This window comes from Podarcis liolepis (genome assembly GCF_965112155.1).
Source record: "Podarcis liolepis genome assembly, chromosome: 17".
Lineage (NCBI taxonomy): Eukaryota > Metazoa > Chordata > Lepidosauria > Squamata > Lacertidae > Podarcis > Podarcis liolepis.
Genome location: NC_139571.1, coordinates 8,373,405 through 8,396,290, shown reverse-complemented (window position 1 = coordinate 8,396,290; position 22,886 = coordinate 8,373,405). Strand labels below are relative to the sequence as shown.

Here is a 22,886-nt window from a genome sequence, read left to right as displayed (position 1 = left end):
ATGTCCTGGTCCTCAAACACAGCACTGCACTTCAACTGGGAGAAAGCTGGACTTGCAGAGCTCAGGTGATGCTGGATTTCGGCATCAAAGTCAGCCCAGGTAGTAAAAGTGATGTAAGTTTGATATAAGTTGTTTATTTTAAAGTTATTGTGACTTTTATATTGGATCAGATTGTTACTATTAATGTTTGATGTTTTATTATGTTTTTATGTCTTGGAAGCCGCTCAGAGTGGCTTGGGCAACCCAGCCGGATGGGTGAGGTATAAATGAAATATTATTATTATTAGGCAGAATGTGTATCTTTCATATTTCATGCCTCAGGCATCAAACTGTCTAAGTTCCAAGTCTGAACTTTTCCAGAATGAGTTGCACCTCTGCTGTTGATCTGAATAGCCAAAGTTTTCTCCTTTGGCAGCAATGGAACTCATTCATTCAGGAAACCACTGGGTGTCCTTGTGTTTATTTTCAATCTGTTTCTGCTACTGTATAATAGTTGTCCTGTGGTTTGGAAGTTCCAGCTCAACTTGGCTCCCTTGGGAAGAATTGTTCCACTACTACACCATCCGCACAAACCAGACTGTTATTGTAGGGTTTTGCCCACAAACCCTACAAGCACTGTTTTTGGTTGCGTGCAGCAGGAGGAGAGCGCAAAATATGGTTTGAAGCTCAACATCAAAAAACGAAGATCGTGGCCACTGGTCCCATCACCTCCTGGCAAATAGCAGGGGAAGAAATGGAGGCAGTAAGAGATTTTACTTTCTTAGGCTCCATGATGGTGACAGCAGCAACGAAATTAAAAGACGCCTGCTTCTTGGGAGAAAAGCAATGACAAACCTAGACAGCATCTTAAAAAGTAGAGACATCACCTTCCAACAAAGGTCCGTATAGTAAAAGTTATGGTTTTCCCAGTAGTGATGTATGAAAGTGAGAGCTGGACCATAAAGAAGGCTGATCGCCAAAGAATTGATGCTTTTGAATTATGGTGCTCGAGGAGACTCTTGAGAGTCCCATGGACTGCAAGAAGATCAAACGCATCCATTCTTAAGGAAATCAGCCCTGAGTGCTCACTGGAAGGACAGATCCTGAAGCTGAGGCTCCAGTACTTTGGCCACCTCATGAGAAGAGAAGACTCCCTGGAAAAAGACCCTGATGTTGGGAAAGATGGAGGGCACAAGGAGAAGGGGATGACAGAGGACGAGATGGTTGGACAGTGTTCTCGAAGCTACCAGCATGAGTTTGACCAAACTGCGGGAGGCAGTGGAAGACAGGAGTGCCTGGCGTGCTCTGGTCCATGGGGTCACAAAGAGTCGGACACGACTAAACAACAACAACAACAAGCAGGAGGATAGGGCAACATATTACAATGGCGCATTTTACAAAATAAAAATATTCTGCTTCAATTTCTTCCTCGTTGCACATACTGCCAAAACATTCCTTTGACATTCCTGCAAAATGCAAAAATTTGCAGAGTTTCTTCTCTGTCCACAAGCTGGCACTGTTTTGCATCCTGTTTGATTCTCTGTGCAGGAAGGAGAGTGGATAGCTGGATGTAGAATTCCAGTCCTTTCCTCAGCCTGACTCAACATCACCCCCAAAAGGGCAGAATGAGACAGCTGCACCAGGCTGCAGATTTTGGGCCGCAAATTGTTAGTTATTTAACCCAAGGGTCCCGACTCTACAATTGATTCTATGATTCTATGGACCACCTGAAAACTGAGTGTCTTGGTGGCTCGCTTAATGATTTCCCCACCTGTTGCAATTGTAATGCATGCTAAATGCTGTGTGGGTTTTTTATTGCTTCTTTCATTTCTTATACAGCAGTGCCTCAGTTTAAGAACAGCCCTGTTTATGAACTATTCAGTTTACAAGCTCCACAAAACCGGAAGTAGTGTCCTGGTTTGCGAACTCTACCTCGGTCTAAGAACGGAAGCCAAATGGTGGAAGGGCACCAGCGGCGGGAGGCCTCATTAGGGAAATACTGTATATTGTATTTCCTTGCATTACATTTTGAATTCCATAGAATTAAGTGAATTAAGTGTCCTGAGTCAGCCTTCTGAGCCCATCTGGGCGATCTCAGTCATATTATCCTATGCCTACAGAAATACCCCAAATCAGTTTTCAAATTCATTGGTAATTCTACCTACCAGGGAAGCAATATGGAGACATGATTTCTTCCTCAATGCAGAAACACTGGTCTGCCAAATAGCTATCAGACCTTCCTCCTGGAAAGTTCACGTTAAAGTAAATCATGTGGATCAGAATTCTCCCATGTTGTAGAGATAACAAGCATAAAATCATTACTCATGAAGTCCTGTTCCCTCCCCTGATCCATCTCTAAAGAAACAGAATGCTACAGAGCAAAAGGCATTTGAGTATCATTAGCAAATTCCAATTACCCTCCCAGGTAATATAAAAGTGTTGTCATTTTTGTTGTTAAACTATACTTTTCTATGCAGCTCACATGCATAAAATGCTAACATGCAATTAAAATAACAATACAGCGGTACTTTGGTTCTCAAACTTAATCCATTCTGGAAGTCCGTTCGACTCCCGAAACTGTTTGAAAACTAAGGTGTGGCTTCCAATTGGCTGAAGGAGCTTCCTGCACACAAGCAGAAGCTGTGTCAGACATTCGGCTTCTGAAAAACATTTGAAAACCGGAACACTCACTTCTGGGTTTTTGGCGTTTGGGACCTGATTTGTTCAACAACTAAATCGTTCAAGAACCAAGGTACCCCGGTATCCTAAAATAAAAACTTGCAGCAAAGAAACTCCAGCAGAGAGAATAAGGTCAAAGTAAATAAAAAATGTACAGCCACATGAAACAGTAAAAAGTAAAATGTTACTAACTGGGACCGTTTTTATGAAGTCTTGGTGCAGGAATGACCAGGCAAGCCTCTGCAGGGAGGCTATTCTACAGTGGTGCCATCACTGAGAAGGCCATCTCTCTGGTACGTTTACCTTCCCACTGCAGTGGTACCTATTTATCTACTTGCACTGCCGTGCTTTCAAGCTGCTAGGTGGGCAGGAGCTGGGACAGAGCAACAGGAGCTCACCCCGTCGCAGGGATTTGAACCGCTGACCTTCTGATTGGCAAGCCCAAGAGGCTCAGTGGTTTACACCACAGCTCCACCCACATTCTACTCTGGAGTAAGACTATGGGAGCCAGCTGTACATCATCTAGCCTAATGAGAGGACCCTTCCCCTCTGAACTGCATTCAATGGTAAAAAGAGGTGTGGGATATAGCTATTAATGATAAATTAACATGTGCCATTAAGGTAAGATGAGGAATATGCAGGAGAAATGATTTTGAGGAGATGTGGAAGGTGTTTGTAGAATTTGTACTGTTAAAACAGAAAGGGGTCAAACCATTGCAAGAGGGGTTGAAATTTTGGGAGGTTGGATAGTTACAATGGAATTTTCTCAGTGGTGGGGTGTACATTTTTATTCTTATTTATTTATGATTATTACTTTGTTAAAATAAAATAAGTTTAAAAAAGAGTCAATTAAAATGTTTTTTATTTTAATGAACTGCATTCAAGTCAGGCTCCTTGGAATGTAGGAAGACCAGTACCAGAAACTTTATTGTCAGTTAAGTTGTGTTTTGTTTTGCATTTACGTACATAAACCTAGAGGGACGCGGGTGGCGCTGTGGGTAAAACCTCAGTGCCTAGGACTTGCCGATCGTATGGTCGGCGGTTCGAATGCCTGGGCGGGGTGAGCTCCCGTCTTTCGGTCCCAGCTCCTGCCCACCTAGCAGTTCGAAAGCACCCCTAAGTGCAAGTAGATAAATAGGTACCGCTTTCTAGGGGGGAGGTAAACGGCGTTTCCGCGTGCTGCGCTGGTGCAGGCTCGCCAGAGCAGCTTCGTCACGCTGGCCACGTGACCCGGAAGTGTCTCCGGACAGCGCTGGCTCCCGGCCTATAGAGTGAGATGAGCGCACAACCCTAGAGTCGGACACGACTGGCCCGTACGGGCAGGGGTACCTTTACCTTTACATAAACCTAGACCAGTTTTCTTAAAAATAATTATAATATTATTTATAATATAATTTTATTATTTGAACCCTGCCCACCTGACTGGCTTGCTCCAGCCACTCTGGATTGCTTCCAACATATACAAAACCATAATAGAACATTACACATTAAAAAGCTTCCCTATTTAGAAATTGTTGGTTTTTGGCCTTTTATATACCGTATTTTTCGCCCCATAAGACGCACTTTTTCCTCTCCAAAAATGAAGAGGAAATCGGGGTGCGTCTTATGGGGCGAATGCCTGCAAGCCTCGCGCGCCTGGAAGGAGCTCCCACCGGGTGCGCGAGGCTTGGGGCGGCAGCCTGTCGCCCGAAGCACGGGGAGCCCTCGGGAGGGCTCCCCCTGCTTCGGGCGAGTGTCTGCAAGCCTTGCGCACCCGGCAGGAGGTCCCACCGGGTGTGCGAGGCTTGGGGCGGCAGCCTGTCGCCCGAAGCACGGGGAGCCCTCGGGAGGGCTCCCCCTGCTTCGGGCGAGTGTCTGCAAGCCTCGCGCACCCGGCAGGAGGTCCCACCGGGTGCGCGAGGCTTGGGGCGGCAGCGGACTGCTTGCGCGCACCTAGAAGCTTGGGGCGCTCAGCACGCCCCAAGCTTCTAGGTGCGCGCAAGCAGTCCGCTGCCGCCCCAAGCTTCGCGCACCCGGTGGGACCTCCTGCCGGGTGCGTGAGGCTTGGGGCGGCAGCGGACTGCTAGCTTCTAGGTGCGCGCAAGCAGTCCGCTGCCGCCCCAAGCCTCGCGCACCCGGTGGGACCTCCTGCCGGGTGCGCGAGGCTTGGGGCGGCAGCGGACTGCTAGCTTCTAGGTGCGCGCAAGCAGTCCGCTGCGGCCCCAAGCCTCGCGCACCCGGTGGGACCTCCTGCCGGGTGCGCGAGGCTTGGGGCGGCAGCGGACTGCTAGCTTCTAGGTGCGCGCAAGCAGTCCGCTGCGGCCCCAAGCCTCGCGCACCCGGTGGGACCTCCTGCCGGGTGCGCGAGGCTTGGGGCGGCAGCGGACTGCTAGCTTCTAGGTGCGCGCAAGCAGTCCGCTGCGGCCCCAAGCCTCGCGCACCCGGTGGGACCTCCTGCCGGGTGCGCGAGGCTTGGGGCGGCAGCGGACTGCTTGCGCGCACCTAGAAACTTGGGGCGCGCTGAGCTCAGCACGCCCCAAGCTCCTGGTATAGCGCAGCGATCCGCTAGCCCTGGGAGAGCCCCGCGGCTCTCCCAGGGCTAGCGGACTGCTTGCCGGCACGCAGAAGCTTGGGGCGCGCTGACCTCAGCTTGCCCCAAGCTTCTGGATTAGCGCAGGGGTCCGCTAGCCCTGGGAGAGGCGCCCGGCTCTCCCACGCTAGCGGAGACCTTGCCGGCACGCAGAGGCTTGGGGCGCGCTGAGCTCCGCACGCCCCAAGCTCCTGGTGTAGCGCAGCGCACCTGGGGGGGAAATAATTTTTTTTCCTTTATTTCCCCCCCAAAAATCTAGGTGCGTCTTATGGGCCGGTGCGTCTTATGGGGCGAAAAATACGGTATATATAATTTACTGATGTGCTCTGTATTTCATATATTTGCATTTTTGGAAAGTTTGCTGTGAGCCAGTTTGGGAAAGTGACATATAAGCAAACTCAATCAATGGTATACAGCATGGGTAGACAAACTAAGGCCCGGGGGCCAGATCCAGCCCAATCGCCTTCTAAATCCGGCCCGCGGACGTTCCGGGAATCAGCGTGTTTTTACATGAGTAGAATGTGTGCTTTTATTTAAAATGCATCTCTGGGTTATTTGTGGGGCATAGGAATTCGTTCATCCCCCCCCCCAAAAAAAAATATAGTCCGGCCCCCACAAGGTCTGAGGGACAGTGGAAAAAGTTTGCTGACCCCTGGTATACAGTATAAGCCTAAGGTGATAAAAGGTGATCTGATCTACAAAGGCCACTTGGTCCTGTAACGACAGGACTGGATCAACAAGCACCCCAAACTGGGAATCAGATCCTTACACAGGATGCAACCTGCTCTAGAACAGGGAAGAAGAAGAAGAAGAAGAGTTTGGATTTGATATCCCGCTTTATCACTACCCGAAGGAGTCTCAAAACAGCTAACAATCTCCTTTCCCTTCTTCCGCCACAACAAACACTCTGTGAGGTGAGTGGGGCTGAGAGACTTCAAAGAAGTGTGACCGGCCCAAGGTCACCCAGCAGCTGCATGTGGAGGAGCAGAGACACAAACCCGGTTCCCCAGATTACGAGTCTATCACTCTTAACCACTACACCACACTGGGTCTCTAGGGATAGGCAGAAGGTAGCTTGGAATTACTTCCAGAACTCAGTGCGGCTTGCGGTAGATTGGCAAGGATTTCTACCCTCTTGTTAAACAGCAACAACACATACAGACAAAATTAAGCCGCCAGAATGAAGAAAACGGGGGAAGGAAAAGGATTGCTGCTTTAGTGCAATGGGTATCCTCTATCATCATACTGGTGAGGAACTGCCATCATTTTGCCCGACATCATTTGGTCTTACTACCAGCCTCTGGATTTGGCCATTTTGGGTAAAAAACATTCACCTTTCTCAAGCTGGAATTCAGCTGATGTAGCTTCATTAATGTGTGACCCCGAAATTCCGGACCCCACCCAATTGATGCCAAAGTTTGGTGCTAATTTTGTGCCACAAACCCGTTTTGTGCCACCCCCCCCCCCAATCAAGCAATTGACACATCAAATTGGGGTCACAGGTTAACGCCAACTGACTTCAAACATGTCACATGTGGGAAAGCTCCGGGACCCCCTTCTAAATCCAAAGAGTGCATTCTTTATTCTTTCGTTACAGCTGTCGCTTAAATTGGGTGCTTTTAAAAACTAGTGCCTTTTTCTAACACCCATGGCAACAGAAATATGCACCAGCGTCAAAAAGTCCAGAATTCTCGCCTCTTTCCCCCAGCCTTTGATACCTGGGACATGTGCTCTCAGGACACACACACACCTCAAAAAAATTTCCGCGACTGCAATTTGTTTCAGGGAAGATTCTGGAGCAGATCATTAAGCAAACAGTCTGTGAGCACCTAGAAAGGAATGCTGTGATCACCAATAGTCAGCATGGATTTCTGAAAAATAAGTCATGTCAGACTAACCTGATCTCGTTTTTTGACAGAATTACAAGCCTGGTAGATGAAGGGAACGCAGTGGATGTAGCCTACCTTGATTTCAGCAAGGCATTTGACAAGGTACCCCATGATATTCTTGTAAAGAAGCTGGTAAAATGCGGTCTTGACTATGCTACCATTCAGTGGATTTGTAACCGGCTGACCGAACCCAAAGGGTGCTCATCAATGGTTCCTCTTCATCCTGGAGAAGAGTGACTAGTGGGGTGCCACAGGGTTCTGTCTTGGGCCCGGTCTTATTCAACATCTTTATCAACGACTTGGATGATGGACTCAAGGGCATCCTGATCAAATTTGCAGATGACACCAAACTGGGAGGGGTGGCTAACACCCCAGAGGACAGGATCACACTTCAAAACGACCTTGACAGATTAGAGAACTGGGCCAAAACAAACAAGATGAATTTTAACAGGGAGAAATGTAAAGTATTGCACTTGGGCAAAAAAAATGAGAGGCACAAATACAAGATGGGTGACACCTGGCTTGAGAGCAGTACATGTGAAAAGGATCTAGGAGTCTTGGTTGACCACAAACTTGACATGAGCCAACAGTGTGACGCGGCAGCTAAAAAAGCCAATGCAATTCTGGGCTGCATCAATAGGAGTATAGCATCTAGATCAAGGGAAGTAATAGTGCCACTGTATTCTGCTCTGGTCAGACCTCACCTGGAGTACTGTGTCCAGTTCTGGGCACCACAGTTCAAGAAGGACACTGACAAACTGGAACGTGTCCAGAGGAGGGCAACCAAAATGGTCAAAGGCCTGGAAACGATGCTTTATGAGGAACGGCTAAGGGAGCTGGGCATGTTTAGCCTGGAGAAGAGGAGGTTAAGGGGTGATATGATAGCCATGTTCAAATATATAAAAGGATGTCACATAGAGGAGGGAGAAAGGTTGTTTTCTGCTGCTCCAGAGAAGCGGACACGGAGCAATGGAGCCAAACTACAAGAAAGAAGATTCCACCTGAACATTAGGAAGAACCTCCTGACAGTAAGAGCTGTTCGACAGTGGAATTTGCTGCCAAGGAGTGTGGTGGAGTCTCCTCTTTTGGAGGTCTTTAAGCAGAGGCTTGACAACCATATGTCAGGAGTGCTCTGATGGTGTTTCCTGCTTGGCAGGGGGTTGGACTCGGTGGCCCTTGTGGTCTCTTCCAACTCTATGATTCTATGTTCTTAATACTGAATTTTAACTTGTAACCCGCTTTGGGACCCACTGATGAAGTTTAGCACGCTACACCTCACGGTCCACAGCGTGGACTGTGCGGAGGCCCAGACTAGGACAGCACTTTTGTCCTGGGGGGCGGGGCGGGGGGGAGAACTTCCCCAGTTGCAGCTTCCCCCTTCTACCCTACCAACACAGTTTTCCCAAGGCAGCGAGAAATGGCTGGGATTCCCCCTGGCTTTTACGCAGAGCCTTCTCCCTCCGGCCTCGGACGTGGCAGCACAACTGAGAGCCAACGACTCGGCTGGCTTTCGTCGGGAGCAGCTCCGATTGAACCCGAGGAGCTCGCTTCCAAGTCGATGCGGCTTGGATCCCATCCGGCTTCCTTTTCCCTGGACGGAGCGGGGCTGCGCCGGGAGGAGCGACCAGAGCGGGGCTGGCCGGACCAGGCCAGGCTGGAAGAGGGCGGTGGGCGAGACCCACTTCGCTTCTGGCTCCGGGCCTGGAGGAGCGACGCCCAGGCGAGTCTCTGCCCCGAGGCAGCTGCTGCCGCTGCAGCCACCGCCCCCGAACACGCTCCGCCCCTCGACGGGACGCTCTCGCTCCGCCCCATCGAGTTGCCCGAGCATTTCGGGGGCGGGGGGACCCGGAGGAAAGCTTCGCCCAGCGCCTCCGGGGCCGGCGAGCGCGGGGTTGGCTCTCCCTCCGCCGCCCGTCCGCCCCGTCGTGCCGGACTTTGGCCCCGCTCCTTGGCCCCGCCTCGTGGGGAGAGGCGCCAGGGGTCCTTTCCAAGTGGCCCCGGCCCGAGGCTGCTGCGCTCTCGTGCGCTCTCGTGCGCCCTGAGCGCCACCGGAGCTGCTCTTTGTTCCAGCGCTGATGCCGAGGCGAGGAAACTTTGTTTGTTTGTTTGTTTGCGCTCCTTGCCAGGCGGCCCGCCCCTCCCCCCCTCCTTCGATCCCTGAGAAGATCCGGATTGCAGAGGACTTCCAGGAGCCGACGGGAGCCCCTGCCCCACCCTGGCGCTCCAGGTCCTGTTTTCTGCCCTCTCCAGCCGCTCTCACCAGGGACTAGAAGACTTGGCGTCTTCCTCCCCGGTGACTGAACCCCAGCGCGGCTCTGCTCTCCTCCCCCAGGGACCCGAGGCTCCGGAGTGGGTTTGAACCGCATGGACTAACGAGCTGGATCCCGCCCGATCCCGCAGCGGCAGGTTGCTCTGCAAAGATCATGCAAAAAGATCCCGACGCGCTCCTCCACGCCCTGTCCCGGCAGCCGCTCAGCGCGGAGCCTCTGGCTTGGCCTCGCCACCAGGGCGACGTCCAGGTGACGGTGCGGAGGCCCAGATCCCGAGCTGGGGACTTCGCTGCTCCCAGGGCTGCGCTGAGGAAGACCTTGGTGGCTGTGGATGTCGTGTGCCTGCTCGTGGGTGAGTGGGGCGCGGAGGGGCTGGGACTTTACTGGCCAGGTAACCAGGAAAGTGGGAATTTGCCAATTAGCTTTCTCGAGATGAATCCAGGCAAAGGTTTCTCTTAATCCCCCTAATTAGTGATTTGCAATTGCTTAATTTTTTTGTTTGTGTTGGCGTCTTATGGCCTGTCGCTCATTTCACCTTCTGGTTATTTGCACATCTGGTAATGCAGCCTGGAGCAATATTAAGATCACCAGGCAGCCAGTGCTCATTTCTCCAGCGTTTCACAGAATCATGGAGCTAGAAGGCACCCTGAGGATCATTTAGTCCAACCCCCTCCAATGCAGGAATCTTTTGCCCAACATGGGGATCTAACCTACAACCCTGATATTAAGAGTCTGACTGATGCCAATTCTGCAAGCTGGAAGGGTCTATCTAAATCGGAACATGTGCAGCCCAACACTCTGCTCAAATATTATTGTATTATTGGAGCACTTTGCTTTGATCCTTGGCAATCACTGCAAGGGACATTAAAGGTAAAGGGACCCCTGACCGTTAGGTCCAGTCGTGGACGACTCTGGGGTTGCAGCACTCATCTCGCTTTAAAGGCCGAGGGAGCCGGCGTACAGCTTCCAGGTCATGCGGCCAGCATGACTGAGCCGCTTCTGGCGAACCAGAGCAGCGCATGGAAACACCGTTTACCTTCCCACTGGAGTGGTACCTATTTATCTACTTGCACTTTGACGTGCTTTCTAACTGCTAGGTTGGCAGGAGCAGGGACCGAGCAACGGGAGCTCACCCCGTTGCGGGGATTCGAACCACTGACCTTCTGATCGGCAAGCCCTAGGCTCTGTGGTTTAACCCACAGCGCCACCCGCAAGGGACATTAAGCCTCCATATATTCAGCCCAGCCAGTACAGGAATACCTTAATCTCTTTTCCACTGAGAATCAAGTTTAAGACACTAACAGCAGCATAGTTCTTTCTTTACCCTTTTGACCAGTGCTTTGAGTTGTTGAGCCAGAGGCTGCTGTTGAGATCCCAGCTAAGGAGTAATAATAATAATAATAATAATAATAATAATAATAATAATAATATATTATTATACCCCACCCATCTGGCTGTGCTTCCTCCAGCCACTCAGGGACCATACTGGATACCTGGAAGCCATGTGGAGGATTTAAGGAATTGTAGCAGTGGCATTTCTTGTCTGGCTCTTTAATTCCAGATGCCATTGCATGATTCCTGATGGGGAACTGCTATGATTAAAACATCCTGGCTGGCTGGCGCGCGCGCACGCACGCACACACACACACACATACACACCTTTGCATTGGAAGCTCTTCAGCTTTTATTCCTGACTTTTGGCCCTGTTCCTCCCTGGACGACTTTTAGCAACACATTGCAAAGATGTGCACATGGAAGAACCCAAGGCACCTGGTTTGTGATCAGAGGTGACCTTGCTTTGAGTCAAGGTGAGGAGGCTGCCTTCAGGGCAGAACTACGCATGAGAAGGAGCCCATACAGCTTTCCTGGTTAATGATAATACAGAGGAGGGGTCATCTTCAGAGGAGATCTGGTGGGTGGAAGGGCAGGGCTTCCTGCTTCCTCAAACCCACTGGTTTTCCCAAACCGCCCCTCCCCTTCTTTCCCCAGTCAGGCATATTTCTGGTCATGGGTCATGGGGGAGAACTGGTGAGTGGAGAAGGGTTAATTACCCCTGAAATCTGTGCTTTTGTAAGGAATCACAGGGTTGTTATAACATCTAGTTTCTCCCTTAGATGTTGGATTTTCAGATGCCTGGCCCATGGGGCACAGTTGCTCTATTAAGCCCTGGTGTAATCAGTAATAATAATAATAATAATAATAATAATAATAATAATAATAAATGTATTACTTATACCCCATCTATCTGGATGGTCCTCCCCAGCTACTCAAGGCGGCTCTCAACAGAATATTTAAAACACAATAAAACATCAAACATTAGAAGTTTCCCTAAACAGGGCTGCCTTCAGATGTCTTCTAAAAGTCAGATAGTTATTTATTTCCTTGATGGGAGGGCATTCTACAGGGCAGGTGCCACTACCGAGAAGGCCCTCTGGTTCCCTGTAACTTCACTTCTTGCAGTGAGGGAACCACCAGAAGGCCCTCGGCGCTGGATTTCAGTGTCCGGGCTGAACGACGGGGGTGGAGAGGCTCCTTCAGGTATAGTGGGCCGAGGCCATTTAGGGCTTTAAAGGTCAGCACCAACACTTTGAATTGTGCTCGGAAACGTACTGGGAGCCAATGTAGGTCTTTCAGGACCGGTGTTATATGGTCTTGGCGGCCGCTCCCAGTCACCAGTCTAGCTGCTGCGTTCTGGATTAATTGTAGTTTCTGGGTCACCTTCAAAGGTAGCCCCATGTAGAGAACATTGCAGTAGTCCAAGCAGGAGATAACTAGAGCATGCACCACTCTGGCGAGGCAGTCTGCGGGCAGGTAATAAACCTATGGTCAGAGTTTAATGAAATGTCATGCTGGAGTCATTGCCCTAGTGCACCCAGTCACCCTATCTTACTTTTAGCTTGCTCTGTGTGGTTTAATGCAAATGTTGGTTTCCGATTCAGCTAAGTATGGAGAAAGGCAAGTAGCTTTGGGGGTTCAAAACTCAACCCCTAGAAACCTAATCCAGCAACTCTTCTGCCTTCTGCCATTCCCCCAGGCACAGCCCATTTGTTCCCTAATCATTGCTCCAAAACCTCAGGGCTAGAAACTTACTTGGTTGCAGTTTAATTAAAACTGATTCTCCCAGGGAACTCAATTCTATCCCCCAATACCAGATTTGGGGTTTATACAACCCCTTAATTACCTGCTGGATGGTGTTGATGAATACATAAGGGAGTTGAGGGGAAACTTGAGAAGGCACCTTGATCAAGGGGCTGGGCTCAGAAGCGGGAAACGCAAGTTCAAATCCCTGCTCAGCCAGAGAACTCTTGCTCCCGTCTCTTTACATCGTTTTCTGGCCAGGTTCCCAACTGGAAGTAGCTTGGAAGTAGAGGAGGGAGGAGGTGTCAGGAGGGAAGCATTTGAGAATTGAGACTGATGGGAAGTGGAAGCCACTGGGGTAGGAAACCATAGCTCTAGCGCAGGGGTCAGCAAACTTTTTCAGCAGGGGGCTGGTCCACTGTCTCTCAGACCTTGTGGGGGGCCGGACTATATTTTGAAGGGGGGAAAAGAATGAATTCCTATGCCCCACAAATAACCCAGAGGTGCATTTCAAATAAAAGGACACAGTCTACTCATGTAAAAACACACTAATTCCTGGGCAGTCTGCGGGCCGGATTTAGAAGGCGATTGGGCCAGATCCGGCCCCCGGGCCTTAGGTTGCCTACCCATGCTCTAGCCCAGGGGTCAGCAAACTTTGTCAGCAGGGGGCTGGTCCACTGTCCCTCAGACCTTGGGGGGGCAGACTATATTTTGGGGGGGGAGGAATGAACAAATTCCTATGCCCCACAAATAACCCAGAGATGCATTTTAAATTAAAGCACACATTATGCTCATGTAAAAACACCAGGCAGACCCCACATTTTAAATAAAAGGACACAGTCTACTCATGTAAAAACACGCTGATTCCCCGACTGTCTGCAGGCCGGATTTAGAAGGTGATTGGGCCGGATCCGGCCCCCGGGCCGTAGGTTGCCTACCCCTGCTCTAGCCGCTAGTAGGACAGGGGACAGGGTGGCCCCATTCATTCCCCACCTCTTCTACAGCAAGGGCAAGAGTCTTCTGCTGTAGAACAAACAAAGCTGATGCAGTGTGTCGTGGAAGAACCAACGTCTGTCTTCTTTCATGCTTCCCTGGTTATTCTGGCCCGGATGTCACCAATATGCCACTCTGTGGGTGTCTGCAGAGGCCTTCCGCATTGTCCATAGGTTGCCTTTCCCTTTCCTCTGATGAAATTAGGCCTTTCAGGGGCTAATGCAATAGGTTGGGTGCGAGGTGTTTGGTGTGGTGCCCATAACAGTTTCTGCAGTTTGCAAATGAGCCCATGGGCCCCAAAAGAGGGAAACGTGAGTTACCTGAAATATTTACTGGATATCTCTCCTTTTTTTATATAACAATTTATTGATTTAACAAAAAACAAGAACAATACAGTGGTGCCTTGCAAGACGAAAAGAATCCGTTCTGTGATTCTCTTCATCTAGCAGTTTTTTCGTCTTGCGAAGCAAACCCATTGACGGATTAGCACTATTAGCGGCTTTTAGCGGCTTATCTGCTGATCGGATCAGCTGATAAGCGGCTTAGCGGCTTAGAAAAAGGGGGGGAGGAAAAAAACCCCGCAGGAACTCACAAGGCATTGTCGTCTTGCGAAGCAAGCCTATAGGAAATTCGTTTTGCGAAGCACCTCCAAAACGGAAAACTCGTTCGTCTAGCGAGTTTTCCGTCTTGCGAGGCATTCGTCTTGCGGGGCACCACTGTACAGTGGTACCTCTGGATGCGAACGGGATCCATTCTGGAGCCCTGTTCGCATCCAGAAGCGAACGCTATCTGCGTCTGCGCGGGTCGCGATTTACCGCTTCTGCATGTGCGCGTGACATCATTTTGACCATCTGCGCGTGTGCTAGTGGCGAAACCTGGAAGTAGCGCGCTCCATTACTTCCGAGTCACCGCAGCGCACAACCCGAAAATACTTATCCTGAAGCTACTTCAACCCAAGGTATGACTGTACAAAAACAAAGCAAAACAAAACAAATTGACTTCCCTTTAGTCCCTTCCTTGGTTCCATAATTTATCAATATACTGCATGTCCATTGTTCAGTTTGAAACCTTATTTAAATTACTTATTATCCATTCATAACAAAATTACAAGTAATTAAAAAACCCTGCTAATGTATTAACTGTGCACAATGCTTCTGTATATATGCAACAAACACCTTCCACTCTTCCTTAAATTCATTGTCATCTCTTCCTCTTAGTTTCATTGTCAGTTCTGCCATTTCAGCATATTCCATTTAATTAACTTGCCAATCTTCTTTAGCTGGGACTCCTTCTTCTTTCCAGCGTTGTGCTAATAATGTCCGTGCAGCTGTAGTTGGATACATAAATAAATTCTTTTGTGATTTTGGTAGATCCACTCCTATAATACCTAATACAGGGGTCGGCAACCCACGGCTCCGGAGCCACATGTGGCTCTTTTACATCTTTGCTGCGGCTCCGGGGCAGATACTAGCGAGGGGAGGAGGTGCATTGTGCGCCCCAACACTCCCCACTGTGGCGGGCGCTGTACTGGCTGTGACGTCGCATGGGGGCGGTGCCTGCGTTAGTCACGCACCGTCCCGACATCACCTTCCCGCCCACTGTCAGATTGTGGCTCCGGAGATATATTTGTTTTAAATGTCACAATGGTTTTGCGGCTCCCAGTTGTTGTTTTTTCTTCGGAAACGGGTCCAAGTGGCTCTTTTTGTCTTAAAGGTTGCAGACCCCTGACCTAATAGGAAAGCTTCTGGTTTTTTTTTAACAAAGTTTATTTTAAACATCTTCTTTTCATTATATATCATTTCCCAGTATTTCTTTACGATTTTACAGTCCCACCACATGTGGAAAAATGTCCCTTTACTGGATATCTCAAAAGGATATCCTCTCCAGCCCAGCATCCTGTTTTCCACAGTGGCCAACCAGAGGCCTAAGAGAAGATCATGATCATATAATACATTTGATGGTTTGTTGTTTTTTGTTGTTTGTTTTTGTGTTTAAAAACACATTATTTTGAGGTAAAAACACCTGAAAAATCAGTTAGTCTGTTGCATTATAAGCTGTAGCTGTAGCAGAGGGAAAGGGGGAGAAGAGAAGAAAGGAGAGGAACTGCTTGTACCATCGCTGCCATGGTAAGGTTATCTGTTTCCATAAAGTTCAAGGAAGCCTTGTGTCTCAGTGGGCTTCTGTCTATAAAGGCAAGCATTTACCGTATTTTTTTGCTCTATAAGACTCACTTTTTCCCTCCTAAAAAGTGAGGGGAAATGTGTGTGCGTCTTATGGAGCGAATGCAGGCTGCGCAGCTATCCCAGAAGCCAGAACAGAGGAGGGATTGCTGCTTTCCCTGTGCAGCGATCCCTCTTGCTGTTCTGGCTTCTGAGATTCAGAATATTTTTTTTCTTGTTTTCCTCCTCCAAAAACTAAGTGCGTCTTGTGGTCTGGTGCGAAAAATATGGTATATAGTTCTTTAAGGTGTTCAAATGGCTTAACGTCAACTAGATTTTTTAAAAAAAATCTTTTAACAAACCTGTAAGTTAGATCAACTGTGTTATACCCAGTTTGCAGATACAGCAACTGAGGCTGAGAAAGTAGATTGCCTAAGGGCATCCTATTAGTTCATGGCGGACGAAGTAAGATCCTTAATTGCTGGCTGTAGATGTTTAAGGGCAGAGGGTTCACCTCATTCCAGTGCCATAATAATAGTACAAGTGTTGTTAACCAGGGTTTGAAATTAGCAGGCGCATTTTGCGCCTAAAGATTCTCCATTTGCATGCACCTCAAAAAGTCTGGGTGCCATTTTTTGTGCCTGGCTGACACTCAAGGATTACTGAAATGAATGTGCTTTGAAGCCTCAAAGTACATTCTAAGGATAAGCAATATGTTAAGGAGTTTAACAATAAAGGGTAGAGTGTTTTGAAAACTGAAGTATGGTACCAATATTTTTATTGTAAACACCAAATTAAACATGTATTAACCATTTATGTTAAAAAAGTGATATTCACAATGTGTCACTTATGTGAATTATGTATTAGTTCATGCTTATCAAAATAATAAATAAAATGTGTTGCTGATACCCCCCTCTCCAAATGGTGACTACTGTATTTTTTGCACCATAACACTCACTTTTTTCTTCCTAGAAAGTAAGGGGAAATGTCTGTGCGTGTTATGGAGCGAATGCCTGCGGGTGGTGGTGGGGATCTGCTGCAGTCATGAGCAGAGGATCCATGGTTCCCCTTCCTTCCCTCCTCCGTGGTTACAAAGCATGGATCCACATGGATCCTCAGGATTTTTGCATTGGGCTACTCCAAACTCACTGTCAGATCACATGTCTGTGGCCACAGCATGAACCACAAAAATCATATATTCACTATTTCGTTTAGAATATTTTTTTTCTTGTTTTCCTCCTCTAAAAACTATGTGCGTGTTATGGTCTGGTGCGTGTTATAGAGCGAAAAATACGGTAGATATTCTGTTTTGGCACCCACAACTCAGGTCCCAGGAGCCATTTGGCTCCTAGCTTTTCTATCCCAGTTTCTAACACTGTTGTTAACGTTTAAATGTGGCCATATCCCTGCGAAAGAAGCTGAGTAGATTGGCTGTGCTCTGTTTGCATAGAAACCCCTAGATCCTTTCTCCCTCACTTAGCTATTGCTAAGGCAATATGTATTCAGTGCTTTAAAAAAAAAAAGTCAAAGTTCCGCACCAGAAATGTCTGGATTCTGTAACCTGGGAATATACAAATTAAGCAAAATGTGGCTCGGTTTTCAAACGTAATCTGTTCCGGAAGGCCGTTTGACTTCCAAAACATTCAAAAACTGAAAGAGGAAGCCTCAATTCGATAGGTAAGCTCAAAACGGAAGCTGCGTAGCACGTTCAGCTTCCAAAAATCGTTCGAAAACCAAAGCAATTATTTCCGGGTTTTCGGCGTTCAGCTTCCAAAGTGTTCGTCAACGGAGCCGTTCGAGAACCAAGGTTCCACTGTATATTTTTTTCCCTTGGTTTTAATGTATCGATGTGGTTTTGGTTTTGTTTCTTTGGTTGCAAGTCACTTTGAGTTGCCTTGGGCAAGAAAAAGCAACTGACAAATGTAATAAATAATAAGTTGGCAAATTTTGCATGGTTCGTAATCATCTAGTAGGCAAAAGGGACACACAAGAGGCGTTCTCAGACCCCTGGAAAGCCCAATGGAAACTCACTTGGTGTCTGAAATTCCTCTGAACTTTTAAGTGCCGGGTGGGGAGAATATGAAGAGGAGTTACTTAGGGCTCCCATTTTTTGCCCCATCACCTAATTCTCCGCTTATGTGCAACATGACGGAATTTCACAGTGCCCAGCCCTTGGCACTGCGAGCCTCTGAAGGGCTAGAAATGCCAGGAGCAAAACTATCCTATTAGAGGGGGAGGAGTTGTCCCTTGACACTGATCCTTGGGTGCCAGTCCTGTGAGCTGCTGCCTCTATGCAGCCGTGCCATCAGGGCAGGACTTAGCAGAATGCACTCGCTATGTTTTGAACCAAGGGAAGTACCGTATTTTTCGCTCTATAAGATGCACCAGACCATAAGACGCACCTAGTCTTTGGAGGAGGTAAACAAGGGAAAAAAATATTCTGAATCCCAGAAGCCAGAACAGCAAGAGGGATCTGGCTTCTGGGATAGCCTCTTGCTGTTCTGGCTTCTGGGATAGCCACGCGAAGCCTCTTCCGGGCAGGCTAAGCCAGGATGAAGGCTTCCCCTGCCCGGAAGAGGCTTCGCGCGGCTATCCCATAAGCCAGGACAGCAAGCAGGATCGCGGCGCAGTGATCCCTCTTGCTGTCTTGGCTTATGGGATAGCTGCGCGAAGCCTCTCCTGGGCAGTGGGATGAAGGCTCCCGCAAGAGCCGCGCTCCCTTTAAAGAGCTTGCGGAGTGTGTGTGTGGCTCTTGGGGGCTTTTCCCTGAGGAGGGGGTAGGGCTGCCCTTCTCCCTCCTCAGGGAAAAGCCCCCAAGAGCCGCACACACACTCCATGCGGCTCTTTAAAGGGAGCACTGAGCAGAGCCTTCTGCCTGCATTTGCTCCATAAGACGCACACACATTTTCCCTGAATTTTTAGGAGGGGGAAAGTGCGTCATAGAGTGAAAAATACGGTGATACACAAGCCCTTCCCATCTGAGGAAGGAGCCCTGCAAGGCCACTTGAAGTAAGCTGTGACCATGCACAGTCCTGCTGACAGGAGCTTCCAACCAAAACTGCAAACCCAGATTTCAGCAGCGGTGTGATGGCCTGGGACTCGGGCTCAGACTCGGAACCAAAGGAGTCTCAGTCTGCACCAGATCCTTTGCCTCAGGTATCATCTGAACCGAGTCAGGGGCCTGAGCCTGCCCTGGCTCCAGATGCGGGGATTACCTCGTTGCCTTCAGCTGGGCCATCACTTACAGCTGCTCCACTACCGGTTTGGTCAGGGGAGGCTGAGCCGGTCCCTGGGTCTAGTAACCCACCGACATCTCCCAAGCTGCAGAGACTAAGGTCTGAGAGAAGGAGAGACCTGAGTACTCGCAGGAGGAGTGCTCGCCTTCGGGCGAAACAGGGAGGTGAGTCGCCGGGGGATCAAGACCGGCCGTTACACCGACAAAGATAAAAGGCTGTCGGACCTTGTCCCAGGTTGCGGGAGCAATATTGCTGTATGCTAGATCCTGCCTGAGATCCTGTACCTGTCCTTGCCTGGTTTCCTGCCTTGTGTCCTGCCTTGACCCTGTCAGACTGACTCCTAGTGGAACCTTCAGATTCTGGACCGGACATGGATCACGGTTCTCGGGTTACCCCCAGGCCCATCACAAGTGGTCAGCTGCAACCGAGAGTTCCCAGTGAGATTTGTAGGGATCCACTGGAGATCTCTGATTGGGAGCTACCAAGTGAAGCCACTTGGTATTTGACACCAGCTTTAAAAGGTGCCACCTACAGTCCCTGTTGCCAAGGAACAATCAAGAGCTCATTTACACTTTCCCAGCCAGCCACATCTTTTATATGCCTATTGTCTTTGTCCATGGAGTTTTCTTGGCAGGGATGCTGGAGTGGCTTGCCGGTTCCTGCTCCAGGTGGATCACGTTTAGTCAAAACTCTCCACTATGACCTGTCCATCTTGGGTGGCCCTGGACGGCATAGCTCATAGCTTCTCTGAGTTATTCAAGCCCCTTCACCACGACAAGGCAGTGCTTTTTCTTGGGTTCCATGATGGTGACAGCAGCCATGAAATTAAAAGACGCCTGCTCCTTGGGAGAAAAGCAACGACAAACCTAGGCAGCATCTTGAAAAGCAGAGACATCACCTTGCCAACAAATGTCCATATAGTTAAAGCTATGGTTTTCCCAGTAGTGATGTATGGAAGTGAGAGCTGGACCATAAAGAAGGCTGATCGCCGAAGAATTGATGCTTTTGAATTTATGGTGCTGGAGGAGACTCTTGAGAGTCCCATGGCCTGCAAGAAGATCAAACCTCTCCATTCTGAAGGAAATCAGCCCTGAGTGCTCACTGGAAGGACAGATCCTGAAGCTGAGGCTCCGATACTCTGGGCACCTCATGAGAAGAGAAGACTCCCTGGGAAAGACCCTGATGTTGGGAAAGATTGAGGGCACAAGGAGAAGGGGATGACAGAGGATGAGATGGTTGGACAGTGTTTTTGAAGCTACCAACATGAGTTTGACCAAACTGCGGGAGGCAGTGGAAGACAGGAGTGCCTGGTGTGCTCTGGTCCATGGGGTCACAAAGAGTCGGACACGACTCAACGACAGCCACATCTTTACCTGTCCCATAAGATCTGTGTGACAGGCTGATAGGGTGTGGTTTGGGGGGAAACAGCCTTGCAGACCAAATTAGGGTCCCTGACAGGCCTGATCCAGGGGTCAGATATCTGTTTCCTTGAGAGTTAAAGGCATGGTAATTAATTTTGGACCTGGTGAGTTACTGGTGCCATCCTGCTTCTCAGTTTCTTGGCATATCTGTTGTGTGTAGGCAGGTATGTGGGGAAACTGTTTTGAAATACAGTTTGGGGTTCATGCCTAAAGTTGTCTTATCTGCTTTTGTGATGGTAGCCTGTCGTTCCCACAGGATTCCTGATTCAATTCCCTGCACACATTTTTGGGGAGAGGCTCATAGCTCACAGGTAGAGTGTGTCCCTTGCACAGAGGCCTATAGTTCATATCCTTTGCATCGCCAGTTAAAAGGATCTTGAAAAGCAAGGCTGGGGTAGACGATTGCCTGGAGAGCTGTTGCTTGCCAGAGCAGGCAGTACCAAGCCAGCTGGACCAAATCAGTGGTTTGGTATAGTTCATTGTTTATTTATTGAAAGTACAGTGGAGCCTCTACTTACAACCATAATCTGTTCCGAAGGTCCAGTTATAACTAGAAATGTCCATAAGTAGAGGCGCACTTTTCCATAGAAAGTAATGGAAAAGTGAATTGATCCATTCTAGACAATGAAAAACACCCCCGCCCAATAAAGTGTCAAATCAAGATGTGGATAATATGGAAACAACGAGGAGAGTTAGGACTGAGATGTGGAGAAATGCTTCAGAGATCCAGACCGTGGGGAGCTCTGAAAAATTAATAATTATAATTTGGACTATAATTTGGTCTTTTTTATTTTAGTTTGTTATTTTAATTGGAGTATCATGATTGGATATATTAATTGGATGTTTTTTATTGGAAAATCAATAAAAATGATTTTAAAAAGAAAAACACCTCCTAAAACAGCATTTTAACTTGGATTTTACTGTCTAACGAGACCATAGATCCATAAAATGAAGGCAATAATCAATGTATTGTACTATAAAATAAATAAGACAGTATTGAAGATGAAAAAAAAACACTTTTTTTCCCTTACGTGCGCTGAGGGTGGGTGGGCTTACCTGGCTACAAGCTGGGGGTGGGGCAAGGGTCAGTAAAGAGCTGATTCACTTTGGCCAGGGTCACTTTTTTTTCTTGCCAGGCCAGGTTCTTCTCTGGACTTCCTCAGGTTAGTTCCTCGGTGGGGTTTGGGGCTGCAGTGGGCCCTGTTGTGCCTCTTGCAAGCAGCACCTCTTCCACAGCTTTGGAGGTGGGATGGGGGCCCTCTCCCTGGCAGCAGGAGCCTCAGTGTTGCCCTGCAGCCGGCCAGGCGAGCTCCGGGCTGCTGGTAAGGCCTCTGTTCATATTGAGAGGAAAGTTCATAAGTTGAAGCACCCACTGAAGGTCGTAACTGGAATCGTACATAAGTAGAGCCCTACGTAAGTCGAGATTTCACTGTATGTATAGTCCACCTTTCAGGGCAATGCCCAAGCAAGTGACATACTCTAGAGAGAAGATAAACTTGTTACGTCAAAATAGTATACAGCACTAAGAGGCAGCTCTTTGGTACTGTAGGCCTCAATGGAGCTATAGGATTTTGTTATAGAAAAAAGAGCAGTTGGGGAGAGAAATAACTCAGAATCACATAGCCTACAGCTCCTGCTCATCTTGATGAGACTTTTTCAGAACTTCTTAGCAGGTTGTACAGGTGGAAGCAGTGTTAGAAACTCAGGTATTTAAGCTAGGCGCCAAATGACTCCTTACACCAAGGCTACAGTTGCCAAAATGGAAAGTCTAGTTACCTTTTGGGTAAGGTTACCAGATTTTTTTCAATGAATCCGGGGACACTTTTCAACATCAATAGATTTTGTATGGGGACTAATTTGTAAATCTGGGGACTGTCCCTGGGAAACAGGGATGTCTGGTAACGTTACTTTTGGAGCAAGACGTCTCTAAAGTCTTATTTTTCAAAGGACTGACTGACTGCGATTGATTATCTGGCTAGTTCAGATGACAACCTTGAGCTCGGTTAAGAGCTTTGAGAACTGAAAGAAGAAAACTCTATCCAGGGACAGTCCACGTATATATTGGGCTATTCCTCTCTCTTTTTCTTAATGGTGACACAGACCATTCATAACATAGGAATACTCTTCACAACTGTGAGCAGGGCACTGGGGTGGAGTAAGTGAAGACAAGCAGCAACAATTAACTATAACATTGTTCACTGCTCCTGCCCGGGCTGCACAGGAAAAGCATAGTTCCTGAAATTCATTCTGATTGTACGTAACTGATAAAATTCTACAGGATGTAGTATTAGTGTGTGAAAGCAGCCAAAATCCAATGACCTCCAGGTATGCACCTCCGGATGGGGGAGATGTCAGGCACAACCCTGATGCCCAGGCATCTTCACTGGGTCACAAGTGGTTGATAGCCAGGTGAAAATGCACCTAGCGCCTGACTAATTTCTAACATTGGGTGGAAGGCATGACTTGTAGCTTGTAGCTTCCCCCAGGAAGAAGGGCCGTCTCTCTGCCCTGAGGAAACTTGGGAGTTTAGCGAGTTTCCCATCCTTACCTTTGTTGGTGATGCACTGTGGGGTGGGCAGCCGTAGTATGGACCCTGCAGGATGGGAATCCATA

The 22,886-nt window shown here is 48.5% G+C and overlaps 1 protein-coding gene across 1 annotated transcript in view; it reads left to right on the top strand.

Annotated features, from left to right (window-relative positions):
• The first annotated feature begins 8,514 nt into the window (after positions 1 to 8,514).
• Positions 8,515 to 22,886, top strand: part of LOC310696956 (phospholipid phosphatase 3-like) — a 40,688-nt gene continuing 26,316 nt past the window's right edge. The window contains exon 1 of the mRNA XM_083483188.1: positions 8,515 to 9,738. Within this exon, the coding sequence (XP_083339314.1) occupies positions 9,540 to 9,738 (199 nt within the window). The 5' untranslated portion in view covers positions 8,515 to 9,539. The remainder of the gene's footprint in view (positions 9,739 to 22,886) is intronic.